This window comes from Sus scrofa, chromosome 18 (genome assembly GCF_000003025.6).
Source record: "Sus scrofa isolate TJ Tabasco breed Duroc chromosome 18, Sscrofa11.1, whole genome shotgun sequence".
NCBI classification, from domain to species: Eukaryota; Metazoa; Chordata; class Mammalia; order Artiodactyla; family Suidae; genus Sus; species Sus scrofa.
Window position 1 is genome coordinate 43,422,420 of NC_010460.4, and position 20,267 is coordinate 43,442,686.

Consider the following 20,267-nt stretch of genomic DNA (forward strand, 5'->3'; position numbering starts at 1 on the left):
AAGTGAATTAAGGGCCCGCTCCATGTGTAAGAGCTTTTGCTCAAGACAAACTCAATTACTTGTTCTGAGATGAGATACAGGTTTGTTTGCATCTGCTGATAGGCTCGTCCCGATAAATGAGAATGACAGATCTAAGGGGAGAAAGAAGCTTCAGCTCTCTTTCTCAGTCACACTCCAGACCAAACCTCTGGGTAAATGCATGGGGGGGGGGGGAGCTATGCTTTGCAAAGCCAAACAGGGCACATCTAAGGAAAGCCAAACCCAGGGGTGACTTTGGGTGACTTTTATCTTCTGTGCCACCTATTTGAATACAGAAAGCGTGAGGGCACATTTGCCTCTGGAAAGAGTGAGCTTTTCCCCTTAGGATAGTGTGTATTCCAAGGAAGTATTTTCTCTCTGCCATCGCCCTCTGTTCAGTTCTAGAATGTGCTCTTATCCGGTTTTGGCCGATTTTTTAGTTCTGAGCAGAGGGCACAAGCATGTGTGCCTTGCTGTTCCGTCGGCGCGCTCAGGCCTCCGCTCAGTCCTGCTGGCCTTTGTGCGGCTGCCAGCCTCCCCTCGTGGAGACATCTGTTGCCTTGCCTAAGCGGAGAAGCCTCCAAAGCACGTGGCAGGGCCAGGCGGCATCAGAGAGTGCCACCTCCAACAAGAGGCGTCTGTCCACCTCGCCTCTCCGCTGCCACTTCCTCCTCTAGCCCGGGTCTCAACAAGTGGCCGAGCCTCGCACAAGCTGTCAGGGACAGATGCTATGTGAAAAGAGGAAATTGCACTCAAAGATGCTACAGCTTTTTTAATTAAGTCCAACCGCAAAGCCAAAGAGTGAGCCATGAAATGAATACTTCCTTGCAAATAAGCACCGCATCTCAAGAACAAAGGCATCGGTTGGAGCGAGCAGGCAACTTAGGAGCCTCCTCAAATGTCATTGTTCCTCCTTCCACACCCCCGATATTTTCCCTTCTGCAGGGGGAAATGCATTCTGTGCTCGTCCATCGGTAGCCTGAGCTTTCCTTTGTGGTTTCTTTCCTTCCTCTGCTGTCGCTGGGCTAGTTGAGGTGGCAGGAGCCAGTGTGTCCACACAGCCAAATGCTCGCATCCACGCATCACTCACCTCCTCGCTCCACAACTCCTGCCCCCCTCCCGCCCCCGCCGAGTGCCCAGGACCCGTCAGGCCTGGCTTTACAATCTCAGAAAAAGGGAAGAATGGCACGGTTCTGGCTTCCCTCTTCCCAGCTCCCTGAGCGCATTCCAGTCATTTGCTTGGTCTCCGTGTCTTTGTCTCCCTTTTCTCTAGTTTACTATTTGTTTGCTGGTCTGGTTCCTTATTGGTCTTCTCTGCGTGCTGCCTGTGAATTAAAGCTGACGAGAGGCCCAGGGCCTCTGCGGCACTCCTCAGCCTAAATGGCCAAGATCTTTGTTGATGACTAAGGACAGGTGGGGACCCAGGGAGACAACCGCAGAGATTTTTAGAAAGAAGAAATTAGGGAAACAACATGAGATGAAACCAAACCCCTCGGATGCATACGGATAAACCTTAAAATATGTATTACAAATTCTAAGGTAATCACAAAATACAGATGGCTCTCACTAAGATTCATTATTTTTCTCATCATGCCAACCAGGCAGAAAATTAGACCTATTCTTTAAGATGCTTAAGAAAGTTTTCATATATTTCAAAATCAATAAGGAAGGAACCTCAGGTATCCCCTTGTCTGCTTTACAGGCCAGGAAGCCAAGAATGACCTGACCAAGACCACACAGCCAGGTAGTTGCTGAGGCCAAGACAGATTCCCAAGTTTTCTGAATTTTTCCTCATTCCCTCCCTCCCTCCCACAGCCCCAGCCTCTTCCCCATTCAGCATGTGCTGTTACATCAACCTTTAAAAATACGTCATGAATTAGGGGGAGTTCCCATCGTGGCTCAGCTGGTTCCATTCTTTGAGAGTCTCCCCTTCTGGAAGCAGGGAGCTGAAACAGCTTGGGCCTCAAAACCTGACAATCCCAAGTTGGGGATCCAGTAAAAAAGACCAAGAGTGTTTATTCCAGAAGTCCCAGGAAAGGTCTCCCTGCATCTCACTGACTTGAGCTAAACATGGGAGGAGGCTAATGCTCTGATTGGGTCGCTTAGCCCCATGGAGCAGAACGTGGAGTCGACTCTCCCAGAAACATCTGGACAGAAAGCAGAGGAGGGGCGTAGACCTCTCCTCCAGAGAGAAGGCAGTGGTTATCAGAGACGGTGACAGAAACGACAGAAACGCTGGGGTGGTAAAAACAGCAGGTGAGCATCACGTTGTAACATTTCATCACTGTAATTAACATACGGCCTTTTCAATTCTCCGACAGACGTTCCGGGGCCTCAGGTACCAGAGGTCATCTATGTGACCTGTGGCAACTTTCATTTGTAAAGGAGGACAGTAGATGGAAAAAAATGAACCCAGACGGGAGAGTCATGATTAATTTCATAATCAGGGACTACCTGTACCAAGCCCCTTCATAGACAGTTTTATGATTCCTCCATGAACTATGAAATCAGAGATTCTTCACTTCAAGGTGGATGTTGCCGCTCTTCCACTCTAAGATCCCACATGGAGCAGAGGCCATTCCCAGTGCTGCCAAGGACCATTGCCAAGGACTTTACCAGGCTGGTCTGTTTCTCACCGTGCCCTGCTTTCACGTAAGGCAGGGCTGATAGAGAAAGGCATAAGAAAGGGTGATGCTGCAGAAGACACCTACACCGACCTCCATCCTGTGGGAACCGCAAGACCACACTCATCTCATCATTCATCTTCCTCATCACCCCATCCCTACCTGCAGACCTTGCCTCTAACGGCACACCTCTCAGCTTGTCCTGATCTTCATACCAGAGCCTCAACCGTACTTCTTACAATTAAACACTTAGGATGAGCTCCTCCTCTGAAACAAAGATGCACTATTAACTTTTAAATAGTCTTTACCTGTTCCCACACGAGTCTGAGCCACACAAAGAAGATGAGAGGACAGAGCTGTGTGAGGAAGTGTTCTTTATCTAAGAAGGACCAAACTACAGACGGAGGGATATGATGCACCACCTGGAAAAGATGCTACAGAGAGTTTTCGAGGGCTCACTAAGAGCTATTGTGACCTCCTGGCTTGGGAGGTCTGAGAACTACACTCAGCATCCTGTACCTGGACTCCTGGAAGTATTTCATTACATTTCTGTGGGTACCTTTATGAGCTGGACGACTTCCAGTAGGTGATACAATTAGTTGGATTGGTAACTGTTTGGAAGACCCAAACACTGGGAGCCCATCGATGTGATGCCAAAAATCTTTCAATAACCCCAATGAGGGTATTTATGGTATACTGATCAAATTGAGAGTTGAGGTGATTGCTGATGAGAAGAAGAGCAATATTGTGGGATGATCCAAACAGGATCAAGCAAGATATACACCAGATGCCTGATGAGACAGAATAGCTAATGAAATGTAAGTCTGTGTTTGGCTTAAAATAAACACACACGAGTCCATTGTTGTGGAGACACACCTAAGCAGCCCCTACACGTGTGAAAAGGGAGTTTTGGTTGACTCTACATATGGTATGAGTCAAACCTGCATTGTGGTTGCCTAGAGGCTAATGTGGTCTAATGATGCATTGATGGAGAGAGTATCTTACTGTGGCTTGTGTGAGGCTTGCTGTAGTCCCCATGAAGCAGACCATACCAGGAGTTCTGTGCTTGGCTTTCGACCTTCCTCCAAGATAGAAGAAAAGGTTCAAAGAAAAGTGACCATGAGCCTGAAGGTACTGGAAATGCCTAGAAAGGAGTGGAGACATTTTGCCTGGAAAACAGAAGGCTCATGTGAAACCAGAGAGCTGTCTTTCATGATATGGTCATAGCTGCCTTGAGACAGAGCGATCTGTTTGTTCTGAGCATCACCTGTCGTGGCACCTGGACCAAAGGTGGGATTTACAGAATAGGTTTTAATATGACAGAAAGAAAGTTTTCCAAAGGAATGGTCCCCAGATGGAAAGAGGTTAGAGAGGCAGTGAAACAGAAGTCAGCAGATGACAAGGATGTGGTGGAGGGAAATACAAGGATCAGATAGGTTGCGGGACAAGACCAGTGGTTCTCAAACTGGGTGCCCCAGAGGTGCCTCAAGGAGAAATAGTTAGAAGCAGCCAATGAGTGAGGCTCCATAATGACGCAGTTTCCTCCTCCCACACCCCATTTTAAGCAGAGCAGCTCCCCTGACCTGTTCACACACTGGGCTTCTGCTATGAAGGAAAGACTGTATTAAGCCATGGGACTGGATGATCTCAAAGGTCCCTGCTCAACTCTGAAGTTCTAGGAATCAGTGATTTTTGAGATATGACTTCTCCTAAGAGAAGTGGGGAAACTAGACTAGAGCAGTGGGGAAACAGGTAAGCTCTACCGCCAGAATCATGCAATTCAAATCCCAGTGTGTTCGTTTCCTATTGTTGCGTAACAAATTAACACCAGCTCGGTGCTTCAAACAACATGCCGTCACCAGCTCACAGGCCCTGCAGGACAGAAGTCCAGGCAGGGCTTAACGGGGTCCTCTGCTCAAGGTCTTGCAAGACTGAAACCAAGGTGTCAGCTGGACTGCATTCCTTCCTTGAGCTCAGGGTCCTCTTCCAAAGTGGCAGAAGTCAAGTCCCTGAGGCTGATGGCTGAGGTCCTGTTTTCTTGCTAGCTGTAAGCCATGGATCTTTGTAACTCCTAAGGTCACTGTCTGGTTCTTGCCACGTGACTCTATGGGTTTTCACAACAAGACTACGTGCCTCTTCGAGGTCATCAGAAGACTATGGCTTTAATTCTCTCTCTTCAAAAAGAGCCTGGACCCGCTTATCAAGGGTGTGCCTGATTAGGTCAGGCCCACCCTGCAAAACCAAGAGTCCTCTTGACTAATTCAGCATCAACTCATGAAGGAATTTACCTAAATCTTCAAAAATCCCTTCCTCCTTGCTATATAATGTCGCCTATTCCAGACAGTGAAATCCCGTCATCTGTCATCTTTACAAATCCTGTCCACACCGAAGGCACGAGGATTCTCCGGGGTGTGTGCCCTTTGGGGTGGAAACCTTGCAGGGTGTCACAGAAATCTGCCGATCACAGGCAGCTCTTCCACTTGTAGCTTCTGACCCGGGGCGAGCCCCTCAGCCTCTCTCTATAACTCCGTCTAGAAAGTGGGGATAATGAGTCCTCAAGGGGTGGCTAGGAGGGTTAAATGAGTTCATGCATAAAGCACTTAGAACAGTAACCTGGCAGCCAGCTTCACCCAAGGAAAGTGAAAAAGTATTTTGTGCATTTGATCCATGCTATCCTTAGGAATGACTCAACAGACCACGTCCTGTGGTCAATGTGTTCTCAGGCAGGAGCAGCTAAAGTGGGTCAGATCCGCAGCTTCATGGTGAGGTAGCTTCTGTTTTCTCTCCTACGGGCCAGCTTCCCTCTTTGCTGCCACTTCCACTATTTGGCTTCAATTTCCTCTGCCACTTGGAGGGTCCACCACCTGCCGTTATTCTTTCTCCTCTCTCTGTGTGTGGGTTTTTTCCTTCTGTCTTTTTCTTCTTTCTCTGTTGCTTCTCTCATTATTCTCACTTTTTACACCGGCACAGTTTGCTATTATTAGCCCAGAAAATAACGTGATGTCTTTTCCTCAGATAAGCTCACCTTCTGCCATGTGATCCTTTTTGTAGGTACTTACGACTCATCAGCTCCTAAAAATACCTTTTCGTGTTGGCTATTGTTTCAGATTTCTCAAGTTATTCACTTTTTTTCTTATTTTCTCTTTAGGTTACATTTTCTCCCTTTACCAAACAGGTGAATCAGAAAATAATGTTTCACTTTTCCAAACAATTTCAACATCAAAATTTCCTTTTAATAGAATCCCCCCCAATACAGTTAAACCATTGTTCATTTTATAACAATTCATTTTCAAAAATCAGTTTCAGGAACTCTATTGCACTAAGGGAATCAGCCCTGGTTGGCAACCAGTTTGCCAATGAAAACAGTAATGAGAGGCTAGCGAAGGGAAGAGGCAAAGCAATTTCAGTTTGCTGAAGTCCATGCAAACAGCCAACACGGCTGTGACTGTCAGCTGTCTTTCAAAATACAATACAGTGCAGCCCTGTGCCATGTACATAGCGGGTACTCAGTAGACATTTCTTGAGTTGAATGGAGGAGAAAATCAGGACGAAACTACCCTGGATCCACTAAATCAATGCCCTTTCTTCTCCCTAATACCTAACTCCAGTGAGAAAGAGAGTTTTCAAAACAAACAGGAGAACCAGTAGTAATGAGCATAGTTGACACAGCCGGCTTGTATGGACAAATGAGTCGACACGCTATATCAGCTATATCCTTGGTGCTCACTGAAAAGCAGCTGAGATCAGAGCTCCCATTCTGACCTGTTCCAGCCTGCCGCCGAGAGTCAAGGCAGCTCTCTCCTAGCTGATGAGAAAGGAAGGCAGGAGCGCGTCCGCAGCATCGCTACCACCCCCACCACTCCAGTGCCGGCAGCAGAAGCTGTCAGCTGGCATCCTTCTGATGTTCAACACACTCAGGCAGAGCATGGGATGTCTCCTGGGAGCCGATGCCCAGGGAGCAGCCCTGGCCCCAAAGCCACCTGCACTTCAGGGATTAGGAAGCAGAGGCACCCCTCCCCCATATCAAAACACCCCACTGATAAATATCTTTTAGAGTCAACAGCTGGACAGGGCTCTAAGGGGTCACCCCGTTACACGTCACCATCACTTTTCACGGTGTTAACAGCAGGTCAAAGAGCTACCGTTGTAGGCAGGGAGAGGGAGGAGGACCCTGTAACAGTGTAGACCCTTTCTCAGTTCACAGAGCTGCTTAAGCACATTACTTCATAGGATCGTCATAACTGTGGGAGATCTTGCTGATACGAGTGTGACTTGGTAAAACCGTGATAGAGAGAACTTTGCACATCATCGTCAAAATTTCAACTATGCATCCTCTTTGATGTAGCAATCCCATTCCTAGGGATTTATCCTCTAGATATACTTGCACGTATGGAACTGATATGGCATTGTTTACAACAGCAGAGTACTGGACACAACCTAACTGCCCATAAATTGGGCTACATAATGGATATATTTTTGTTACATGAAAAGGCAAGGTGAAGAATAGCGAAAAGCATGCTAGGCTTTTCACAAGAAAGAGAGAGAGTGGGAGGGAGGGAGGAAGTAAAGAGAAAGTAGGAAAGAAAGAAGGAAAGGAAGGAAGGGAAAGGAAGGAATTAAGAAAGGCACACATATGTGCAGACATGCACAGTGTGATAGGTTGTACAGAGTGTGAGGGCACACAAGCAAATAGCAACACTGGTGTTTTTTGGGAAGAGGAGTTGAGGATTGGGGACAGCGTGGAAAGGAGACTCACTATTTTTACCTTTTCGTGAATTTTGTACCATCTAAATATACTGCTTATTCAAAATATAAAAACTTTTAAAGCGTATTACATTAGACACCGTGTGTAAGGATGTTCTAACGTGTTTTAAACGATAAACTCTACACATGCCTTAGTTATTGCTCTGGCTCTTATCATCCACTGTTTTTTCTTTTTTTCTTTTTCTTTTTTTTTTAAGATACTGAGGAAGGTAAGCAACTTGCCCACAAACACACAACTCAAAACGACAGGTCGTTTTCATGCAAAACCTGTTTCCAAGTTTCTTGCTAAAGGTCTGTCTTCTCGGCTAAGCTATAAACAACAGAGCCTAGGAACCTCATTTACACCCAGTGCCCAGTGGCCTGCCTTGTACTTAGTAGAATATTTGTTCAGTTAATTAAGAAACAAATGAATGGAGTCATATTCTAAATGGTAGGAGTTTGGGCAAGGTTCCAGGGTCTTTTAAACACCCTCAAGTTCATTGAATGGAACATCTTATTTCAGTCCCAGGTGTAAAGAGGTCCCCATGCTCTTGTCAACACTGCCCATTCTGGAGTTCCCGTCGTGGCGCAGTGGTTAACGAATCCGACTAGGAACCATGAGGTTGCGGGTTCGGTCCCTGCCCTTGCTCAGTGGGTTAACGATCCGGCGTTGCCGTGAGCTGTGGTGTAGGTCGCAGACGCGGCTCGGATCCTGCGTTGCTGTGGCTCTGGCGTAGGCCGGTGGCTACAGCTCCGATTCAACCCCTAGCCTGGGAACCTCCATATGCCGCGGGAGCGGCCCAAGAAATAGCAGCAACAACAACAACAACAAAAGACAAAAAAAAAAAAAAAAAAAAAAACACTGCCCATTCAGAAGTGATCCAGAAAGTGGGTCTCTCTGCTGGCACGTCCTCTGGTCACTTCCTTCAAAGCTGGTGTTCCCTGGGGTTCTGCTGGAGACCTGTCCTGGTCTCTTCTCATGCGGTCCCATCTTTCCCTTCCCTTCTTTTCTGGCTCACGTGCTCTGGATCACTCATTCATGGCCATGGACTGAATCACCGCCTATGCCTCATGTTTATCCCTGGTCCTTCTCTTGCATTCCAGCCCAGGTGACCCACATGGGAAACCATATGCTCCTCAGACTCCTCAGACTCAACAGGACCCAAACCCAACTCCTTAGCTTTCCCACCCCTCTCGAACACGACTCTCTTTTCTCTATTTTTTATCATAAAGAAGCCCTCATTTGTCTTCAGCATCCGATTGCATCTGCCTCCTGATCACAATCACCCTTATGGAGGCTCCCAAGCTAGGGGTCCAATCGGAGCTGTGGCTGCCGGTCTACACCACAGCCACAGCAACACGGGATCTGAGCCGCATCTGTGACCTACACCACAGCTCATGGTAACACCGGATCCTTAACCCACTGAGCAAGGTCAGAGATTGAACCTGTGTCCTCATGGATACTAGTCAAGTTCATTAACCGCTACGCCACGATGAGAACTCCCTGGCTTCCACATTTTTAGTTGAGAATCTCTTTAGTTTTACAACTGCCTCCTAATGGGGCCCCTGCTTCTTTCCTTACCCACAACCCCAATTCAGGATCCCCACTGCTACCAGAAACTCCTTCTCAAACCGAAACTGGGTCACATTATTCCTCTCTTTAAAAGTCTTGTATCGGCCCAGACCACCCACTAAAGTCGGAACTGCCAGACTGGTTTACACACGTCTTTGCCCCTTTCCAGCCTCGGCTCCCACCATCCTGCAGGAACCACACGCTCCAGTCCCACAACCACATCCCACGCCTGCCTGGACATGCATGCTGGGCCCTCTCCCAGAAATGCCTTTCCTCCTGTTCCTGGTGGAGAACTTTATTCAAACAACTCACCTCTTCCCCCGCCCCCGGAAGAATCCCTGTAACCTCAGGTTTCCCCTCCAGCCTTCTCACCGTCAGAGCTGCGCACACGCCTGTCCTATGGCCTCCTGACATGGTTATACGGTTACTGGTTTATGGGATATTTCTCTCTCATGAGGGGTGGAAGCCTCATTCTGTACCCTCCACCCCAGAACAAATGAAGGTCTCAAATGTTTGTGGAACAGATGCATTTCGATGTCTAAACAACTAACTTACAAAGAGCCTTTGCGTACATGACCAGTTACTATCTTACTTGTCACCTACATTAAGAGTTTCCTTTCATCTGGCATGTCTGGGTCGTCTCTACAGCCCATTCCCAAGGACAGCTGATAAATGAGGGTAGATAAAGAAGGCATGCTCTTTTCAGGGGGTGGGGGCGTAAGTCCCTTTGCCACAGGCAAGTCTACAGCTTTGTTTTCTAGTCTTGTGACTTCGCAAATAATCACAACCCACAATTTCAGGGAATATATATTAATATTCCATGAAAGAAAATTAATTGATAGACTGGATTCCTCAGGCAAAAAAGGATGCTATTATCCAAGCTACAAGCACAGGGCAGACATGGAAGGTCATTTGGAAAGAGATGGGAGTGGGGCTCTGGGTGGTGGCGGGGAGGCGTTGGGGGGGGGACAGACCTCCCTGGAGATGGCTCTGGAAGGAGATGGGGGTGGGGGCACAGGCAGAAAGGGAAGCATGCTCAGAGATGCAGTCCTCCCGGCACACAGGTTGCAGCCTCGAGGGTCCCGCTCACCCTCCCAATTACGGAAGCCCTGGGGGCCTGGGGCAGAGACATTAACCCCTTTGGGGGAAGGGCTAACAAGGCAGAAAGGACCCCTGCCAAACAGGGGATGGTCCACTGCCGGACTTCAGACCCGGGGAGCAGCGGTCCTTGACAAAAGAGACGGATCGTAGAAATTAGGTCCATACCACCAAGCCTGTAGGAGGGTAATGAACTGAAGGATTTGGGGGCACCCAGGGGGACAGGTACCACGTCACAGACACCTGACCCACAGATGCAAGAGGAATTCTAATCTCACTGGTGATGGATGGAATGTACTAACCAACGGCCTGATTGGATCAAGCGTTGGCAAACGGTGGCTCATGGACCACTTCCGGCAGCCACCTGTTTTTGTAAATAAAGTTTTACTGGAACACGGCCATGTTCATTTGCTCATGTGTTGTCTATGGCTGCTTGTTGCTCTATGAAAGCAGAGTTGAGTAATTGTGACAGAGACCATATGGCTATGCAAGGCCTCAAATATGTCCTATCTGGCCCTTTGGAAAAAACAAACAAACAAAAAAGACTTGCCATCTTTTGATCCAGAAAATGACCAGGCTGGACCTTAGACCAACTGAAGTCGGAATCTGGCGGCAAGACCGCGGCACAACAGCTGTTTAAAGCCTCCTGGGTGATTTCAGTGCACAACCGAGGTTGCAAACCACCATTCTGCCTGATACAGCAACTCTGAGACAGCTGAACACGTCACAGAATAGGATTCCATCTCAGCTGAATAAGTCACAGGGTCACAGGGACAAGAGGTTCAGAGTTTGAACTCTGGGGAAAGAAAGGCCTAATTTGCATGCTCACTCTGCCAAGTATCAGCGATCTAACGTAGGCAGCTCGACCCCTCAGCACCTCAGTTTCTGCACCTATGAAATGGGCACAACGACAACACCTACCTCGCAGGGAGGATTAAAGGGAGAAGGCTGCAGACCTTTAGCATCATGCCCGGCATATGACTGGATAGAAGGTAGGTAAAAATAGAGGATAGGCAAAAGTTGGGCTGGAAGGCTGACCTATCCTGGCTTAGGGCAGTGGGAGGAGCTGAGAAATTCTCAGGGCTGCCACGTGTGGTACCCACAGAGACACAGTCATGTCAGGGAATGAGCTACGTTTTGAAGACGCTGCTGGGAAAGCCCTGTGATGAGTCATGACCCGGCCTGTGCTGGGGGTGTGGTCCAGGAGAGCTCAAGAGGTGCCCACGGTTAAACTCCACCCCCTTCTCCCCTGCTCCCAGGGCTCCCCGAGTTGGGCCCTGGCTCATATTCTGAGTACCAACAGTTTATCTTCCTGCAAGACTCTGGGAGCTCCGGGGGAATGCTCTTTAGAGACCTTGACACCAAAACCCGAATCTTGCTGCTTGGACCGCACACTGGGGCTGTGGTGCATTTGCGGGTGCCTGATACCTGCCCACCTTTGCCCTGCCTCTGTGCAACTCTGGGTTTGGCCTCGGTCTGCCAAACTCATAGCCAGGGAACACAGGAGGACTCTGGCCCACTTTACACAGAGGACTTCTCTTTGGGGCAGATTCTCTGGCCCCTAGAGACGCTCCAACAATATCTGTCCTCTGCCATTCAATTAACAAGTCAAGGGCAGGAGTGCTGCACAATCGTTGGGGCTGCTGCTCAGCTAATGACCTACATGGGGCAGCGAGAGTGGTCCTGCATTTCCCAGAAAGAGCTGGGTCTTGCTCAGAGTTAGTAACCTCTCTCATCTGGAGTAAAGATAAGATGCTCCTCAAAGGCACAATCAGAGGGGTCTTGGGAGCCCTGGCAGGGTAAGACCCAACAACTCAGGAAAGTGTAAACCACGACCTTCACCAGCCGAGCTGGTGGCCTGACTGTTCGTAGTCGGCCCATCTCTTCCTGAATGTTGGTGAAAGGCTTGGGGTAGAACAGAATCAAGCTGAGTGGCCAGTTTCAGAAAAGCTGGCCGATACCATCCTGGATGTAATACTTGCTTAAGGAAGGGTGGCACCATTCCATGCCCCTACCCATGGGGCCCTGTCCCCAAAACAGACATCGCATATGATGATCTAAAATAGCTGGGGGGTCAAGCCATGGTTAAGGGACAGCCCCTCAACACAACTGGAAAGTCCAAAAACCAGCCAATGGGAAGGCCTAATTATAATGGTAAAGATGATACGAATGGCTTCCATTTATTGGTGGCTTACAAAGGCGATTTATTCAATATGCAATTTTAACACACAATTTCTTATTTATTCGTTACAACCATCCTATGAAGACTTGGAGAGTTAAGTGCTGGCATAGCCACATAACTTGTAAAGTGGCTGCACTAAGATTTGAATTCAAGTCTCCCTGACTTGAAAGTTCCCACTCTATTTACACAGCCTCCCTAGAAAGAGCTAGTTATGCCTCTGACATGATATAATCTTGCTCCATCAAATAGCTTTGGACTGAGACAGGGTGAGAAAAAAAAAAAAAATCTATGCCTTATGGGAGGACCTCTGGCCCCTTTGAGAAAGGGGCTGTATCTCTCTACTCTGGAAGATCCTACCTCATGACGGGGGCTCCCTTCTGACTTTTTTCTTGGCTCAAAGGATCCCTTCAGAAACTGCTTGTGGGAGTTTTCATTGTGGCTCAGTGGAAACAAATCCGACTCGTATCCGTGAGGATTTGGGTTCGATCCCTGGCCTCGCTCAGTGGGTTAAGGATCTGGCATTGTTGTGTGCTGTGGTGTAGGTCACAGACGCAGCTCAGATCCTGCATGGCTGTGGTTGTGGCACAGACCAGCAGCTACAGCTCTGATTCAACCCCTAACCTGGGAACTTCCATATGCTGCACCTGCAGCCCTAAAAAGCAAAAAAGAAAAAAAAAAGAAAGAAACTGCTTGTGGATTTCTTTTCCAGACCTGTCATTAGGCCGTCCCACTCAGCTGCTCCTTGAAGCGCTCTTCAGAGACTTGCAGCCCATCTCCCCTGTCCCAAGAATCGATTCTTGGCTCCATCTCTGGGTGATGTCTGGTCAGCGATTCACTCATGTAAGAAGCAGCCAGCTCCTCTCCCCGTGTAGTTCTGATAGAGCGTCATATCTTTTATCTAAAGAGAACAAAAGCTCTAACTCTCTCACCAGCAGAGCTCGATGCGGTGGCCTGCAGAGCTCGAACCAGGACGTACCCCCGACCACCTCCTGGCCCTGCAGCCCTGCTCCTGCACCAGTGAAGGTGCCCACTAGGGACCCAGCCTACCTGGAGTCCCCCCTAGCCTGAGCGGCCCTGGGTAAGCCATCAACTTCACCTTCCTCATCTGCAAACTGGGAAAAATAACAACACCCCTTTCAAGGAGCTCAAGTGAGACAACATATTACACGGAAAGCACTTAGCTCAGTGCTGGCACCAGATAAATACGAACTGTCATTACCGGTTGTGATTATATTGCTGCTTCTTCTCTGGTTGTTATTATATATTCACTTAATCAAAATTAACTGCCCTACTTTCAAAGCAGTGAAGAAAATCACATGTTACTGCTCAGGGTCTGGTGTCTTATACACGGAAAAACATCAGGTTCCAAAATTGACTGTTCTGTCCACTTGGCCCCCAAATAAATAGAGTAAATTCCCTTTTTTTTTGGCTTTTGAGCACCACACCTCTGGCATATGGAAGTTCTCGGGTTAGGGGTTAAATTGGAGCTGCAGCTTCTGACCTATGCCAAAGCCACAGCATCGCAGGATCAGAGCCTCATCTGTGATTTACACCACAGCTCACAGCAACACAGGATCCTTAACCCACCGAGCAAGGCCAGGGATCCAACCTGCGTCCTTATGGATACTAGTCAAATTCATTACCACTGAGCCCAACGGGAACTCCTAGAATAATTACTTTTAATGGCACTTGACAGCTTCTCTAAGACTTGAATATATGTTCTCTAACCTAACCCCTCCTGCACCAACTTGCAGAGTCTACTTTGCAGGTGAGGAAACTGAGTTTCAGAGATACCAAATACTAGGACTACTACTGGTAATAATAATAAGATGACAATGACTAACATTTATTTCATGCTTTCTGTGTATTTATACACTGTTTTAAGAAGCTCCTATGTATACTATCTTTCAATTTTCAAAATCACACTATGACATAGATGTTACTATCAAACCCATTTTACAGATGGGAAAACTGAGATACATAGAGATGAAGGAACCCCCGAGGTGACAGGGCTGGCAGAGATATGGGAACTGGATAATTCCCTTCCCTGGTGGGTGCCTGAGTTCCACAGCTGGGTTTGCCAGAGGACAGAGAGACCAGACCCATGGGCCTTTGCTACGGTGGCACTGTTCCTATCCTGAACCTCCCTCCCACAGACACACACTGCACACACGCACACACCCTGCCCTTCCCAGTGGAGGATCTCTAACTTCTTCTGGCCATACACTCCTGTGATTGTAACTGAATCTACCGAGACCCTCCTGCTGCCAGATTTGGAGAGACCAGAGCACGGATGCACGCAGTTCTCCCATGGGACAGAGAAAGAAGCTGAATATTTTCCTGGCCACATTAGGAATGATGTTTCTGCTTTAGGAGAACATAAAAACGTGCTTTGTTTTGTCTTTTAACAGCCTTTCTTTGATCTGCAGACTGGCCGTATCCACTGCCCTTCCCTCGAGGACCGAGTACGGGCCTGAGTGAAGCTGGATCACAGTCCTTATAAATCATCACCTTCCATCCATGCTCATCTCGCTGGTGTCACAGCTCTGTCACTGCCTTGATGGCGGGGAGCAGGGGGCGGGGGGAGGGCGGATGAAGTGAGATGAATCGGTGCTGCCCAGGAATCAGCAAGATGAGTCGGTAAACTGCCCAGTTACAGGTCACTTGGAAAGCAGATTTCAGTGGCCCCAAGGCCCTGGAAACAAACCTCAGAGAGGCTTCGGAGCAGCTGCTCCTCTCCTATAAAGCTCTTAGAAACTGTAGAGAGGAAAACACGAACGTGTAGCCCAGACAAAGTGGAGCTCGTCGCACTGGACAATCACATTTTGAAAAGTACAGAAGGCAGACTGTCTCATGCGCTGGATTATCTTTTTTGCCAGTCGATGAGCAAGAACTTGGCCAGACTGCCTGATGGGACGGTCACCGTCAATCTTATTTGAGCTCGCCTCTGTGATGCTTTGTGGAAAGTTCATGGGTACTGTTCAGAGGACAAAGCTTTAAAGAGAATTCTCGCTTGGCTCACCATCACCCACTTTGTGCTAATGCAGAAAGACCCTCATGCAGGGTGGCCACATGGTAAACCCAGAGAGAGGCACCCTTCTGGGAGCTGGCACCTGGGGAAGCAGTTCCCAAAACATGGCTTGGGGAACCCCAGGGGAGTCCCTGCAAGCTTCTGGGATCTGAGAGGTCAAACCTATTCTCAGAAAACACTCAGACGTTATGGGACTTGTCCATTCCCACCTCTCTCAGGTGTACGGGAGAGTTTTCCAGAAGATACACGACATGGGATGTGACATCAGAACGGACAATTGAATCCACCATCTCTCCCTAAGCCAGCACCGCAGAGATTTGCAGCAAAGTAAAACAATGACATTATTCTCACTGATTATTTTTGGAAGACAGAGTTTTAGAAAGAAAAGAAAAGAAAAATAATTTACGTTAATGTACATCTAGCAAATTGTTTGAAATACACTGATTAAATACTTTTTACATTTCTCAGTTTTAATTTCTAATGTGACTATCGATAGATATAACCCAAGGAAAAGCATTTGGGCCCCTCAGTTTTTCAAAGAGTGTGCCCCCAAAGCTTGAGAAGCCCTGATCTAGGACCATCTGACAACTGTTTCAGTTGGAAGCATCTTTCCTTCGCGGCTCAGCAGCCAAGCACCCGCCTGCTTCAGACTCCCCACTTTCTGGGTTCTGCATGCAGGCTGCCTCCTAATCCTTACCGTTGACTTGTCTTTGATCTGCCCATGACACGGGTCCAGGAGGGTCCCAGTTGTTCATCCTCCCTGGCAAGCCTCTCAGCTCTCAATCAGGCAGTGTCCACGTGCATATGAGGTCTGCCACTCCCGCCTGGGCTGTCAACCCACAGACGCCTGCTGGGTGGGGCTGGGCAGACAGATGCACAGGCCCGGGTTGACAGCGGGAGGGAGCGGCACCCAGACCCAGGAGATCAGCACCCGAAGCCTGACTGCAGAGACTGGGAGGGAGCCCCAGGCCTGTGGTGAGGAGCTGGCAGACCATCCAGATCAAGGATCCCCTTCACGTGTGAGGGATGCCAAAGCCAGAGGCAGGACCACGCTCTCTGCAGACTCCAGGGATCTCAGAAGCCCTGTCTCTCTCTCTCTCTCCTGCAAATCACAGGAAAATATTCCCTTCAATCTGATTCGCCTAAAAACAACAATCACTGTGTAAAGTGCTGGCCAGGAGCAGAGCAAAGATTCATAAGAAATGCTCCCTCCCCGCCCTCCAGGGGCAGGACAAACCTTCGGTGGAGCTTCCTATTAGCAGCCAAGTGATCAGACTTGAGTTTGTAACATGCATCTCTTACCTTGCCTATTTTCTAGAAGGAAGGAAAGTGCACGAGGAGATAAAAAGCAAAGCCGCTAGAGAAAGCGGAGACACAGACGTCCTAAATAATTCACAAGCCTGGATAATCAACATCTGAAAGTCAAGAACTGATTCTGTAGAAGAAGCCGCTCTCTCTTTCCTCTTTATAAATATTATTCCTTAACCTCAAATTCAATTGTTTGGCCTGGACAGAATGAACCTGATTTCCAACCAAACTAAAAACTCCCCTGTCTGACCTCGTTCTGCTCAGGTCTCCAGGCAGGGTCCCCCACGAGGCTCTTCAGAGGCATCCAGCTAAACAGCTGTCCTGCCCGGGGGATGGGCTGGGGCGGGCGGGCATCTTAGACACAGATGGAGGCTTGGAACATTTTTGAACTGCAAAGTGCTTTCATCTTTAAAATAGGCTTTAGACGCATAAATTCTATGTTAAAATGGGTGGCCTAATCCTTACCTGTTTGTTTAACAGGGCCAGAAGCAAACAACCAGAGCGCCTGCACTAGATGCTGACAACAACCAGGGGCTCAAACTTGTCCGCTCACTGTCCAAGTCAGACAGGGACCTGCCACGGCCAAAGTCAAAATGCACTCCATTCATTAAGGCGAGGAAGGTGATGACAAGGAGAGTTGTTTGGGAACGGATTTTCTGAAGCCATTTTTTTCACTTCAAACCCCCTTCTCATCCCACCTCCACGCGTCTTGTCCACACCCCCTCCCCCCAATTTTAATCACTTCTCTTTCAGCAAAGTTTTGAAGTCCTGGGTACTGTCTCACTTGAAGCATCTTCTAAGCTCTTATGAAGACTATCAAGGTCATGTACTTCCAAAGCTCCTGCTCTATGAACCTCAAAAGCCCATTAAGTAATTAATGATATTCTTTTAAGGATTAGCTGCATATAAAATATTAGAAAATCACTATTCGCATCACACACAAAAAAACTGCATCTTTTTCTCTTCATCATGTGTTCTGTCTCTTTCTCTCTCTCTCCTCTCCCCCGACTCTGCCCTCTCTTCGCTCTCTCACTCTCCTCAGTGACTACAATTGGACACCAGGCTTTCTGCCTTTATGGTGCATTCCAACATTAAAAAATGGTTCAACTATTATTATTTTTTTTTGTCGTTTTGTCTTTTAGGGCTGCACCCACAACATATGGAGGTTCCCAGGCTAGGGGTCTAATCGGAGCTGCAGCCGCCAGCCTACTCCAGAGCCACAGCAACATGGGATCTAAGCTGCATCTGCAACCTACACCACAGCTCATGGCAACGCCAGATCTTTAACCCACTGAGCGTGGCCAGGGATTGAACCCTCATCCTCATGGATGCTAGTCAGGTTCGTTAACCACTAAGCCTTGACGGGAACTCCTGATTCAACTATTGGTAACATTCGAAATCATTTTAAACACGTCAAAATTGAAGATGAAGGATGTAGCTCCCTCATTTAGAAAGCAGATGAAAGGCAAGTGCCTGGGCTGGTCTGGAAGATCATGATGGATTCAGAAGCCGGTTTATATGAACTGAAGAAATGAGTACCCGTCGGTGAGGTTATCAGGAGGATTAAATAAAACAAGACCTGGAAAGCATTTAGCTCAACGCCTGGCACATAAAAAGGGCTCAGCAAATGATAGCTATTACTATTATCAGAAGCCTTTACGATGGAGGCCATAATTCAGAAGAGGAAGAGCATTAGCAAGACAGAGACAGTGCCGACCAGAGACCGTGTCTTGACGCATCTGTGCATTCTATTTCAATTGCTTTGACAGTGGACAGAGCATTTGCATTAACTTCTCTGATCCTCAGAATGAGCCTGTGAAGGAGGGAGGGCAGGTGGTATTAGCCCGGCGGGCAAACCAGGATGCGATGAAGGGGCAGAAAGCCATTAACTTGGTTTCGGTATAAGGTTTAACAGTCACTAAAATGAAAGAGCTGGGACAAGGAACAGGCCCTTCTTCAAGGCCCTGAAAGAGGATTCTTTTTTCTATTTGGCTGATATCCTCCAATCTTTTAATTTATGGTCCTGCCTCATCTTAAGAACTGGTCTCTGAATCATTTAAGATTAAAACGCCAAAGTCAATGCAATAAAAAGCTAACCCTGATTAGCCACTGTGGTCCAGTGGAGTGAATCAAGATGTTTTCTCTCATCTCCCAGGCAAAAGTTACAGGCTCCCTTCCCTTCCTGGAGCAGTGCACCCTGCTTTGGGGAGTGGGGTCCTTGCAGATGGCTGGGGGGTGGGTGGGAAGGGGAGAGTCAGTGCCATGTGCAGGGACTTGAATCCCAACAGCCCAGCTGCTGTGTGGCCTCCTGTGGCCCCAGCGCCAATTGAGCACAAACGATTACAGGCTGGCAGCTGTCAATTATCCAAGCCAGATCAAATCCCCAGCGGCATTCCACATCTGGAAAAGCCCTCCTTAGGACTGGTGCAGAAGCATCTGTGCATTCTCATGTCTCTTATTATCTTCAAAGCTACCCAGAGAGTATTATTTTCCAAATGCAAAGATTAAGTTGAAAACGCACAGCATAGTAAGTCATTTTTATCTAGAAAAACATCCTCTATAGCTAATGTTGGTACCCAGGGAGAAACTATTTTTTATTGGGTTTTTTTTTTTTTTTGTCTTTTTTTGCCTTTTTCTAGGGCTGCTCCTGTGGCATGTGGAGGTTCCCAGGGGTCTAATTGGAGCTGTAGCTGCCAGCCTATGTCACAGCCACAGCAACACAGGATCTGAGCCTCGAGTCTCTGACCTACACCACAGCACACGGCAACGATGGATCCTTAACCCACTGAGCAAGGCCAGGGATCGAACCTGCAACCTCATGGTTCCTAGTCGGATTCGTTAACCACTGCGCCATGACAGGAACTCCAGAAACTATTTTTTAAATAGCAGGCAATATGAAAGATAGGAAAAAAACACCATTGAAAATGGTTGGTACACTATGAAATAACTTACACTTTCTCCTATGTTATCTAAAATGAGTAAAACTTTTGAGCCCACTGCATACACTAAATATGGCTAATGTGTTTCCCAAACCTTACTTCCAAGGTTTTGACTAAGCAAATAAGATAACGGAGATACTCAAAAGGACTTACCTCCCATAACGTGCAGAGAAGAAATATGCTGGGTACAGGGAATACAAAGGTTTCCACACAAAATATTCAACCTTCAATGGAAAAGAACCTTCCACAGCACAAATCAATAACCCGGGCTGCCTCCCTGTTTGCCCTGCCTAACTAGGGTCTTTGCTATGAGATCTGATTACTGTTATCAGCAGGATGATGGGGCTGTCCTGCTTCAAGGAGAGTCATCCAACTCACAGATGAGCCAAAACACAGGCAGGGTGATGCTGGCACATATAGATGGAAAGTTCTGGAGCTTCTTGTCCTGTATGGGGAGGACTCTGTGGTCTGACTCAAACTGTTCATGCAGGCAACGAATACCAGATTCTCAGAACAGGGACACACTAACATCCCCAAGTCATGGAAAACTGGAGAAAACGCAAAAAGGAGCCAGGGCTTTGCTCTGGGTGCCAGGATCCACACCCGTCAAGTTCCTCCCTGGAGAGGAATAGTTTGCTTTTTTGTATCCTTTAAGAAACCATTGAGAAGAGCTCCCGTCGTGGCTCAGTGGTTAACAAATCCGACTAGGAACCGTGAGGTTGCAGGTTCGATCCCTGACCTTGCTCAGTGG

The 20,267-nt window shown here is 47.9% G+C and overlaps 1 protein-coding gene across 4 annotated transcripts in view; it reads right to left on the bottom strand.

Moving 5' to 3' along the window:
• Nucleotides 1-20,267, bottom strand: part of CHN2 (chimerin 2) — a 300,407-nt gene that overhangs the window by 213,234 nt on the left and 66,906 nt on the right. Inside the window, exon 1 of one of the 4 annotated variants that reach the window (XM_021078571.1) lies at nucleotides 15,967-17,262. The exons of 2 other annotated variants lie outside the window; for them this stretch is intronic. In XM_021078571.1, the coding sequence (XP_020934230.1) occupies nucleotides 15,967-16,024 (58 nt within the window). In that variant the 5' untranslated portion in view covers nucleotides 16,025-17,262. Of the gene's footprint in view, nucleotides 1-15,966; nucleotides 17,263-19,669; nucleotides 20,114-20,267 lie in introns of those variants that run through there. One more of the 4 variants, XM_021078570.1, reaches the window with a different exon arrangement.